The following is an 11,588-nucleotide window of genomic DNA, read 5'->3' on the forward strand; positions in this document are numbered from 1 at the left end:
TTGATCGACCTTGCGTGCCATCCGACTCCCATCCCTGCGTGGGGAACGCCTGCGTCCCTTGATCGCGGACTCAACTTCAGAACTGTCCCTCATCGCAATCCTCTGCCAGTCTTTCTCCGCGTGACGACGCCTTGGTAGCCCACCATGAGGTACGCCCTTCTCAGTTCCTTCGTCAGAGTTGCTTGAGGAAAGTGGTGGTTCGCCAGCAAGGGATGATACTGGCGATTGGTGGTACAATTACACAACGCTAATATTGACTCGTCCAGGTTCGGCGAACAGCTGCGGTCGTCCATGATCAAGGACTTCTACTGGCATTACATTGCCTATGAAGACCTCAAGGACGCCCTCAAGACTCAATTCGTCACCGAGCCCACCCCGGACAATCCCAAGCCCGACCGCAAGCCCTGGACTGAGGAAGATGAGAAACGCTTCGTGGCGCTGCTCGAGAGTGAGCTCGACAAGGTCTTCACCTTCCAGAAGATCAAGAGTGAGGAGATCATCCGCCGGATTCAGACGAGTGAGCGAGAGGTCAATGAAGTAGTCTCTCGTCTCGACGCCGGGCCCGGTCGACCCAATCGTCCGACCGACGAAGATTTCCTCCTCCTCGAGGCCGACCTCAGCGACATCATCGCGGACGTCCACGATCTGGCCAAATTCACTCAACTGAACTACACGGGCTTCCAGAAGATCATCAAGAAACATGACGTACGTCCCCTTCCTCTCCTCAGGGTTATCCGCAATGCGCTAACACAATGGGATGGACAGAAACAAACCGGGTGGTTTCTCAAACCCGTCTTTGCCGCCCGTCTCAACGCCAAACCCTTCTTCAAGGACAACTACGATGCCTTTGTGGTGAAGTTGTCGCGCCTCTATGACCTCGTCCGGACCAAAGGAAACCCCGTCAAGGGAGACAGTGCCGCCGGTGGGGGCCAGCAGAACTTTATACGCCAGACCACCAAGTACTGGGTGCATCGCGACAACATCACCGAGGTCAAGCTGCTTATTCTGAAGGTCGGTTTCTCTTTCCCTACGCCTTGTCATCGAGACGATACTGATGAAGCGTCTAGCATCTCCCTGTACTGGTCTTCAATCCCAGCAAGGAATTTGAGGAGAAGGATTCGGCCATTTCATCCATCTACTTCGATAATCCCGAAACATGGGAGCTCTACACCGGGCGTCTGAAGAAGACCGAAGGAGCCGAGGCGATTCGACTCCGGTGGTACGGTGGCATGGAGAATGATCAGATCTTTGTCGAGCGAAAAACGCATCGAGAGGACTGGACAGGAGAGAAATCGGTCAAGGCTCGGTTCCCCATGAAGGAAAAGCATGTAAACGCGTTTTTGTCCGGTCGGATGACGGTCGAGCAAGTATTCGAAAAGATGCGCAAGGAAGGTAAGAAGTCGGAGCAGCAGATCGCCGACTGGGAGCAATTGGCGCGAGAGATCCAATATCGAGTCATCTCTCGGAAGTTCAGGCCCGTTGTCCGGACTTTCTATCATCGGACTGCGTTCCAGCTTCCCGGCGACGCTCGTGTCCGGATTTCCCTGGATACGGAGTTGTGCATGATCCGTGAAGATAGTCTGGATGGCAAGCGACGCGCGGGTGACAACTGGCGCCGGATGGACATCGGCATCGACTTCCCCTTCTCCCAACTGCCACCCGAGGATATCGTGCGGTTTCCCTACGCCGTGCTGGAGGTCAAGCTCCAGACCCAGGCTGGCCAGGAGCCTCCGAAGTGGATTCGCGATCTCACCGCCAGCCACCTTGTCGAAGCAGTCCCCAAGTTCAGCAAGTTCATCCATGGCTGTGCCACTCTTTTCCCAGACCGGATCCATCTTCTGCCGTTCTGGTTTCCCCAGATGGATGTAGATATCCGGAAACCCGCCACGCGCCGATATGGCATTGAGCGGCCTACCCACAGTACGAGTATATCCACGAGCGACGACATGGACGACGAGGAATCGGAGGACGAGGAGGGACAAGAGCATCGTGCTGCTGATCGCGAAGGCCAGCCTTCGCGCCAGGACCGGGATGAAGTAGACGGCCATAGGCACGATGGTTCGCTTCCTGAAGCGACCGGGAATGAGCTGGACATTGAGGAGCGGATCGCAGCCAATTTCCTGGCTGGTGAGGAAGACTATCCCCTGTATGATTCGGACGATGAGTCGGAAACTTCGGACACGTTAGAAGAGGCACGGCGCGTGGGAGGAGCTTATTACTATAAGAAACTGCTCAGTCATTATACCCGCCGCACGGGACATGCGGCTTGGGAAGCGCTCAAGGCCATCCTGCCGGGGCCGCGGGCCACGCCGATGCCAGACGAAGGAACGAATGGAATTACCATTATGGGGACAGGGAAGCGTAGCGTGAAGCGGTTCATTGCTCCAAAGGGCAAACGTAAGAACTCCCCCTCCTCTCTCTCTCTCTTTCTCCCTCTCTAACTAAACACCCACAGGTATTCACGTCCCCGTTCGTGTCGAGCCCAAGGTCTATTTTGCGGCAGAGCGAACGTTTCTCTCGTGGCTGGAATTCTCCATTATCCTCGGGTCGATAGCTGGGACCCTGCTAAATTTCGGCAGCGATTATGTGACCTTCGCCTCGGCGTGGGTCTTCACTGTCATTGCGGTGATGTCGTTGCTGTACAGTGCGATCCTGTACATTTGGCGTGTGGATAAAATCCGCAAGCGGCGTGATGTCAAACGCGTCTACCACGAGAAATGGGGTCCTACGATTCTGTGCTTGGGGCTGTTGACGGCCGTGTTGGTGAATTTTATCCTCCGCATTCAACATGGCGGCTTCGAGGCGGATGACAGCGACAAGCTGGGTAGAGTACCAAAACATAGGTGGGAGGTGTAACTTGTACTATGCAGGCAATTATGCCCTCTATATGATAGCTGTAGGTCTTGCTAGACCTTGACTGTATCTTAAGTCGTCTTTCTATGTTTTAGCTTCATGGTGTGCTGGTCCTGTTACATGATATTTCACGGTATTCTGGTTGAAGTTGATGTTCACAAACCGAGGAATTGTATTATGTTGTACAAAACGATGAATATGATAATCTGTCAATTTGCTGATATCAGCTTCAAGTCTGACAACCCTGGCGATGCCGGGATCATTCCTTTTTTTTTACACGAATTCATCCAGATTCAAGCGTAAGGAGTAAGTTGTAACCCTGGCACTTATCACAAGGGCGCTTCGGATTCTAGATCACATCCAACAAGTTTGACAGGATCCAACCAACCAGTTAGACCGACTTGATATTAAAAAAAATATCTGAGACGTTTCCATATCCATCCACAACACCATGTAAGGTGCAAAACCGGGGGCAGTCTACGCTCCATCCATTCCTCCTACACCACTACCTACTCCTCAATTGATTACGGAGTAAGGGAGGATAAGATAACATACCGATCAATCGTCATGTCTTTCTGTACAATCTTTTTTTTTTCTAATAAAAAAAATCTAAAGCGAAATGACGACAACGATCTCAATGTCAGACCGGTAGACCTAGAAAAAGTCGTGCCGAATTAAGTAAGAAGAGAGAGTATGATTGATTAGGTATCTGGGAGGAGAGGTACTGAGAGAAATTCAGTTCCTTGTTTTTTATTTTCTTCTATTTATTGGCTTTATTTACATATACCTTGCAGTATTTCTTCCCTGTTCTGTTCCTTTCTCTCTCTCTTTGTTCCATTTTCTTTCTTGCTTGCCTTTTTTTAATTTCTATTTTTGTGCCCTTCCTCCCTGTCCTACATGTAGGCCAGTTCATTATCTCCACTACCTAGGTAGCAACCTGCAAGAAGTAAAAAAAAATGAAAGTAAAAAAGTAGAGAGTCTTTGTCTGTGTACTTACTGAGTCTGAGTCTGAGTCTGATATCTGAGAGATTGGTCAAACACTCACTTTTTCCGACCCATAGGAGGGAAACCTGACCAACCTGAGTAACCTCCCTGACTGGTCTGCCTAGTCCCCCTAGGTAGGTAGGTGGCCAGAAGGTCAAATGCTCACTTTGTCCGGCCCTTATATAGCTATATTATAAGGGGCGGAAAATGTGAGAGTCTGACTTAAACCTCACTTTGTCCGGCCCATAGGAAACCTGACTTCCTTAGCTGGTCTGGTCAGGTCTTTTGAGTCAAACCCTCACATTTTCCAGCCCTTATAATACTGAAGTCTAAGGGGCGGAAAATGTGAGAGTTTGGCTCAAAGACCTCATTTTTTCCATCCTTTAGGTAATCTGACTTCCTTAGCTGGTCCAGTCTACTTAGGGTAGTTAGAAGACAAAATGCTCACTTTTTCCGGCCCTTATATGCCTATATTATAAGGGCTGGAAAATGTGAGAGTTTGACTCAAAGCCTCACTCTGTCCGGCCCTTAGGTTCTAATATTATAAGGGCCGGAAAATGTGAGCATTTGACTCAAAGCCTCTCTTTCCAACCCTTAGGTTTCAGTATGATTCTAGTAGCTACTGGTCAGGTAGTTTGACCTAGACTCTCACTCTTTCCGGCCCTTAGGTTCTAGTATTCTACTGGTAGCTACTGGACGGCTAAAGTGACAATTTGACCTAAACCTCACATTTTCTACCCCTTAGACCCTGGTATTATAAGGGCCGGAAAATGTGAGCATTTGACTCAAAACCTCACTCTTTCTGACCTTTAGGTTCTGGTATAATATTAAAAGCTATTAGTTGGGTAAAGTGACAGTTTGACCCCATACCCCTCACTCTTTCCGACCCTTAGGTTCTTATATTAGGTCTGTTACATATGCCCGGCTAAAGTGACAATTTGACCCAAACCCTCACTTTGGCCGACCCTTAGGTTCTAATATTAGGTTTGTTACATATGCCCGGCTAAAGTGAGGGTTTGACCAAGCAGACTCACAGGATCAGTCATGTGTCTTCTAGCTTACCTAAAGGCCGGAAAGAGTGATAGTTTGACAGAACTACAGCATACATACTATGGTTAGGTAATTATATACCTCTCATTCATTCCAAGCTGATAAGACTTCTTTGCCTTACTGTATATACACAGCGTGATAGCACCGACCTAACAAAGAGATAAACAAAACAAAGAAACTGACTGCGCATTTACTGAAACTAAACTGACTGACTCGCTCATCTATTTTTACTGGCTAATAATCATCGCTTTTTGATACTCACGTCTAGATTGCCAATGAACCACGCTGTGACAAAGACAGCCAGCATGCCAGCAGAAATGGTCAGCGGCTTCCGGAGACCTGCCGCGAAGGGGTAGTCATACACAACCTGTTTTGTTTCAAAATTAGTGGAATGGAACCAATCAAACAGTTAACTTTTGGTACTTACAACCAACTGCGAGTCTCTTGCCTCGTCGGAAAGATTGTCCACACTCAGACTCAGCGCCGTCCGGCCTACCGTGTCCATGTAAGTGCGGTGCTTGGTGATGTTGGACACGATCTGAGACGGATCCGGAAGGCCGTTGGAGGCTCCCTCGACAATCTCGTACCGCACGTTGGTGGCTCCCTCAGGGAGGATCACGCGCACCACGACCTTGTCATACTGGATTCCTTCCGGGTTCGCAGGTCCCTCCACGAAGGGCACCTTGAGCACGTACGAATCGGTCCCTTCCGCGGATTTGCGCAGGAAGGAAGACAGCTCGTTGTTCCAGCCGACCCGGAAGCTGTATTTCCACCCGCCAAAGACCGGGTAGCGCGGCCTGAGTTCCAGCTGCGCCTTGTTCCCGGGCCGGTAACGGCTCGTGGACACGTTGCCAATGTCATCAGTGAAGTAAGGATCCACAGACCCTGGCTTCAATGGGTACCTGAGCTCGCGAAGCGCAGAGGTGGGCATGTTGGTGTACGTCTTCAGCGTCCAGTCGACACGGTCAAAGTGGTCAGACAGTTTGGCACCATCGTTCCGAAGCCAGTACCGCTCCTCCGTCGCAAGGTTTCCACCCCAGTGGGACACCTCGAGGTCTCTTTCCAGCAGTGCACTGGCTACAATGGGTTTGGTTGCCTCGAAGCGGACTGTGATCGGATACGTAGCTCCCGCAGCCACGTTCTTGTAAGGGCCATAGGTGTAGCTGCTCCCCTGTCTCTCAGGATCGCTGCCAGATTTCAGTCCGGAGGTAGTCGTATAATCCGGGACATTGGTGTTGGGGAACTTGATCTTGGTCTTCTGGTTCTCCGTTGGGTAGGCAGAGGGCGCGTAAGCAGAGAAGCTGTAGGTCAGGTACTGCTGGGCGTCTTGCTTGATAGCCTTGGGGAGCGGGTTCAGAGCAGAGAGAATGTAGTATGAGATAGCCAACGTGAGCTGAGACGAAGGAGCCAGCGGTTCGGGGAAATGAATCTTGTAGAATTGCGAATCACTGAGCACGTCAGCAAGACAGATATTGGATGAAATGACATGCCATTGAGAAAGATGCAGCACCAACCTCGGGCTGTCAAGCTGTGTAGCTTCAACATGGAAGCGTCCCTTCCCTGGGGCCTTCTTATTCCGAACCTCGAGTCCTCCAATCCTGTCAAAGACGTCCGAAGGGAAGGCGAGGTAGTAGTCGGCCTGCGGCTGTTTAGCCGTGTTCTCTACGACGACATTGATCGTCTCTCGGACGTATCCCTTTTCCAGATTCGTGTTCCGGACGAGGTTCGCATTCTTGAAAACCTGTGGCGGCTTGAACTCCTTGGGCAGAACCAGGCGCGACGCAGACGAGCTGGTGACGTTGGATTCAGCGGCGCATAGTATACTCCAAGTGGACAACAAGCCGGAGAGGACAGCGAGGAATCTCATTGTGCCGGCAGCGGTCCAGTGGCAGACCGCTCCGCAGTCCCCAATGCTTCACGAAAATAACAAGGAAAAAAAAAGAGAATGAACAAAAGCAAAGAAGGGGGTGAAGCTGGGTGCAGCTGGTGTCGCGTACTCGTCAAGCAGCTTAGGTGTCCCTCCGGACGGTTGTACGGCAGCCGTTGCGGCCACTTGGCGCACTCCGCTATCTATCAGTCGAGCTCCGATGATACTGTGGGGACCTGCAAGCTATCTAGCTATATATCCTATATATCCCACCGAATTATGCACCATCCAGCATGATTTTTTCACGGACTGTCGCGCGGCTGCGCGGCTTTCCAGCTAGAAGACCAGCCTCCGGACTACGGCGTCTTTCGCAGAAAGCTGCTGAATTCGCCGGGAGCAAGTTTTTCCAGGTTGCGGAGGAGGTCCGGGATGCCGTGGCCACGGGGAAACCTGTAGTGGCGTTGGAAACGACGATCTATACGCATGGTATCTTTATTTCTCATAAACCAATTCGTGTTGGAGGTCTCTAATGGAATGACAGGCTTTCCATACCCCGACAATGTCGCCCTCGCATCGCTGCTGGAATCGGTTGTCCGCACCAATGGCGGCGTCCCCGCGACTATCGCGGTATTCAATGGCGTAGCTCGAGTGGGATTGGGAGCTGAAGAGATCATCGAATTGGCCTCGACAGCCAAGACGAAGTCGGCATTGAAGGTTTCCCGTCGAGACCTTGGCTACATCTGTGGTCTGGTAATTAGATCGAGCAGTTGCCGCATTCGAACCGATTGCTGAGTCGCGATAGGGAATGGCAGGCAAACGCATCCATGGTGGCACCACCGTCTCAGGCACGATGATCCTTGCTCATCTGGCTGGCATCAAAGTCTTTGGAACCGGTGGACTCGGTGCGTGACAAGTGCAAGTGTGCTGTACATGCCAGGAAGGCTAATGTCTGTTAGGCGGCGTGCACCGTGGAGGAGAAAGCACCATGGACATCTCAGGTAGGAATGTAATTTTGCAAGTGGTCTCTCAACTTAGCATACTAACTGGTCATTACCAGCCGATCTTACGGAGCTGGGACGAACTCCCGTGGCCGTGGTCAGTTCCGGATGCAAGAGCTTCTTGGACATTCCACGCACTCTCGAGTATCTCGAAACTGAAGGAGTCTTGGTCGGCACCTTTGCCGATGGACGGACAGGCCCCGTAGACTTCCCAGCATTCTTTTCGAGGGACAGTGGTGTAAAGAGTCCAAAGGTGATCCAGGACGAGGCGGAGGCTGCCGCCATCATCTGTGAGTCCGATCTAATCGTCATTCATCATTTGATACAGCTTTTTACTAACGGGACGCCGTCAACAGTCGCCCAGTCTCAGCTCCCCCTATCATCAGGGATCCATTTTGCGAACCCTGTGCCGGAGCAGCATTCGATTCCCAAGTCTGAAATGGACGAGGTGATCAAAGAGGCACTTCGACTTGCTGATGTCGAAGGGTTCCACGGAAGCGACAATACGCCTTTCGTCCTCAGCAAAATAAAAGAACTTACTGGCGGAAAGAGTGTTGCTGCCAATCGAGCTCTAGTTGAATCCAACGTGAGGAGGGCAACTAGAGTTGCCGTGGAGCTGGCTAAACTTGAGCAGGCACACGGCGGGCAGATTGATCGGTGAGCTTCTTCAGCTCTTATCGTACTGGAGGGTGTACATATGTGCTAATGTCTCTTGTATCTATCTTGTACAGGCGAATGCCAGTGAGTTCTGGAGCAGTATCTGACCCCTCTGCGTCAAGTCCGCCCCCATTGCAGCATGACAATAAGGTAGAAACTCCAGTGTCATCCACTGAGTCGCAGAAACGCGTGGAAAAGGCAGATGTCCTGGTTGCAGGGTCTCTTGCAATCGACTTCTCCTGTGACTACGCCCCCTTGGGTGACCGGAGGAAAGAGATATCACCATTTCCACACACCTCCAATCCAGCCATCATTGGACAAAGCTTGGGTGGTGTAGGACATAACGTCGCCCTTGCTGCACGCTACGCTGGCAGCTCTGTTCTTTTCTGCAGCGCAGTGGCAGACGACCTGAGCGGCCGGGCTGCCCTTTCGGCTCTTGAGAAAGAGAACTTGAGTACAAAAGGCGTCCAGACATTGCCACCATCATTGGGAGTGAGAACGGCACAGTATGTCGCTGTAAATGACGCGAAGAAAGACTTGGTCGTTGCCATGGCAGATATGGGCATTATGGAGCTCCCTGAGCATGACTTCAACTTCGATAATTTCTGGGATCCGATCCTGGCCCGGACCAAGCCAAATTGGGTCGTGGTAGATGCGAACTGGAGCGCGGGAGTTTTGGCGAAATGGATTTCTTGCGCCAAATACCATGGCGCTCGGGTGGCTTTTGAGCCTGTATCGACCGCCAAATCGACGAGAATCTTCAGCAAAGACAGATCAGGCGGCGCAGTAATTGGACCATCAGACACGGTTCCCAACCATAAATTGAATCTCGCGGCTCCAAACAGGCTGGAACTGGCGTCGATGTACACGACGGCTCGCGAGAATGGACTTTTCGACTCTTCCGGGTGGTGGAACGTCATCGACGCGCTGGGCATGTCGAGCTCTGGGTCCCGAGATCGGCTGATCTCCATTACGTCCAAGGCCATCGTCGACGAGGGCCTTCCGCAGCAGAGCATCCAGCTGCTGCCATTTATCCCATGCATTCTGACCAAGCTGGGGCCGCAGGGAGTGTTACTCACGCAGTTGCTCCAGCCCAACGATCCCCGGTTGACCTCTGCTGACTCCGCGCCCTACATCCTGTCTCGAGCAACTGACAACAGTCTCATTGGAGGGGTCTATATGAGGCTGTTCCCTCCGGAAACCGTTCTGGCAGACAAAGACGTTGTCAGCGTGAACGGCGCGGGAGACACGCTGCTGGGGGTCGTCATGGCCGGACTGGCGATGAAGTCAGAAACGAAACAAGTAAAGAGACTTGAAGACATTATACCCGTTGCCCAGAAAGCTAGCCTGAAGACACTTCAAAGCCCTGACAGTGTGAGCGTCGATATCCGAGGCTTGAGAACGCTATTGGAATAAAAACCAAGTAGAAAGACTGAGAGAAGCAGAGAGACAAACAAATCCCGGACCTGACCTGACCTGAGTCTATTTTGCATCGTCTATCAGATTGCACTCAGTCACCAACACGCGCACATTCTGCCTACAACCAATCACCCATAGGCTGAGGACATATATAATTCCTTTTTCTCTCCCTGGCGACGAACACAGGTTGTAATGGTGCAGCGATTAGGACTGCACTCCAGTACTCAAAAAGGTCTGGACAAACAAAACAGTTTGTGTTCGATCCCTCTGGTCTTCAAATAAAAAAGGCCCAATCATCCTAACAGAAATCAGTGGGGGTGCTGCGGGAGGGATGCCGCCCCTTATCATATGTTTTTTATATTTCTTTTTTTTCTTCGGTGAGTTTATTATTTCCTTTTTGGGGAAGTATACAATGTCTTCAGATGTTCCAAACTGCAGTGGACGTCTTCTGCTTAGGTACTCTCCTGAGAGCATCGATGGAAGCAATAGAGCAACATAACTTCTATGCTGTACTGTACAGTCTGTACTGGACTAGAAGGGTTTGTAGAACAAGGTTTAGATAGAATTGTCTACATAACTGACCGTTTCTAAGGAAAAAAAATAACAATTTTCGAAGGAAACAACAATGACTCCTCTTCTTCTCTTTTCCCTCTGTTCTTTTTATTTTTCTTTTCCCTGCTCTGAGGCTATATTTGATCTACTTACTATCGTGGTCTAAGATGCTAAGTCATGAGAATGTATTTAGTGAAAAAGAAGAGGTAGGCTTTGATTTTATATATCTGTTGGTAGATTTTGAATAACCGTCAGTTGACCGTTCTTTCTTTTTAATAGATTCTCGTCTGATACTCAGTCTCCATTATTAACTTTAATATTATTGTCGAGTCTGTAAAACTGTCTGTCAGGTTTCCTACATCCATGGATCCTGTACACCTACCACAACAGGCAGGACTGCCCGTCGGGAAAAATCGGAACGGAAGACTCGAGGACCTTGACGGTAACAAAACAAACAGGTGGGGAAGACCAGGAAACACGGGCAATTAGATCACCTCCTTGCGACTCAGGAGGCCAGACGAACAGTGCGGACTTCCAGGTTGGCATGATGAATTGCCGGATTGGGTTGCTAGCTGCGCTTCAGGGCATCAATAATAATCCATCATCGTTCTTAATTAATTACCGTCTGTCTAACCGAGGCTGGACCGTGACCTCGGCAGGTGAACGATAGAATGTGTCGGGAAGAATCCCATATTGAGAGAGATTTCACAAGTCAGGAAGAGTTTTGAATCGTAACAGTGTCTTTCTTGAACGCACAAGGGCATAGTGTTGTAGCTACCTAGGTAGCCTCGGCCCTGCCTCACGTGGATTGATTGGGCGTGGATGGAACGCAAAAAAAAACCACTTCCCCGCATTATTATTCAGTATCACTCTCGAGATGCCGTCGTTACATACTTTCTTTTTAACAATGCACGATGTAAACTAGGATGGGCCTTGCAAGACGTATGGAGTACCGCGTACGTACTCCGTACTCTACAGAGAAGCGTGCTGACTTGCCGCCTTGGGACTGCCACGCGGGAAAATGCATGACGCACACATGCGCCGCGTGGGGAGGAATTCGTCTAACGACCACGTCCAATGAGCTGGTCACCATTATATTTTGCTTGTCGCAGGCAGTGGAGTCCTGTCAGAGCATGGGTTGGGCCTGGCACAGCTGATCTTCTCTCGCTATTGAATGGTGGCTGTGCTGGTAATATACAAGTCAGTAG

The 11,588-nt window shown here is 50.6% G+C and overlaps 3 protein-coding genes across 3 annotated transcripts; 2 read left to right on the plus strand and 1 right to left on the minus strand.

Annotated features, from left to right (window-relative positions):
• Nucleotides 1–144: 144 nt before the first annotated feature.
• On the plus strand, nucleotides 145–2,856 carry T310_3576 (Vacuolar transporter chaperone (Vtc4); the record flags this gene model as incomplete). The annotated part of the gene is made up of 5 exons (XM_013473528.1): nucleotides 145–149; nucleotides 267–705; nucleotides 766–1,011; nucleotides 1,068–2,397; nucleotides 2,456–2,856. 5 exons carry the CDS (start codon nucleotides 145–147, stop codon nucleotides 2,854–2,856), a joined length of 2,421 nt encoding a protein of 806 aa, XP_013328982.1.
• A 2,272-nt stretch (nucleotides 2,857–5,128) lies between these two features.
• T310_3577 (Oligosaccharyl transferase subunit (Alpha)) lies at nucleotides 5,129–6,754 on the minus strand (the record flags this gene model as incomplete). The annotated part of the gene is made up of 3 exons (XM_013473529.1): nucleotides 5,129–5,254; nucleotides 5,315–6,335; nucleotides 6,402–6,754. The coding sequence occupies 3 exons, from the start codon at nucleotides 6,752–6,754 to the stop codon at nucleotides 5,129–5,131; spliced, it is 1,500 nt and encodes a 499-aa protein (XP_013328983.1).
• Nucleotides 6,755–7,047: 293 nt separating this feature from the next.
• T310_3578 (IdgA domain protein) lies at nucleotides 7,048–9,825 on the plus strand (the record flags this gene model as incomplete). Its single annotated transcript, XM_013473530.1, has 6 exons — nucleotides 7,048–7,240; nucleotides 7,296–7,504; nucleotides 7,557–7,656; nucleotides 7,711–7,752; nucleotides 7,812–8,409; nucleotides 8,484–9,825. 6 exons carry the CDS (start codon nucleotides 7,048–7,050, stop codon nucleotides 9,823–9,825), a joined length of 2,484 nt encoding a protein of 827 aa, XP_013328984.1.
• Between the last annotated feature and the right edge of the window lie 1,763 nt (nucleotides 9,826–11,588).

This window comes from Rasamsonia emersonii, assembly GCF_000968595.1.
Source record: "Rasamsonia emersonii CBS 393.64 chromosome Unknown ctg1118621760073, whole genome shotgun sequence".
Classification (NCBI taxonomy): Eukaryota; Fungi; Ascomycota; class Eurotiomycetes; order Eurotiales; family Trichocomaceae; genus Rasamsonia; species Rasamsonia emersonii.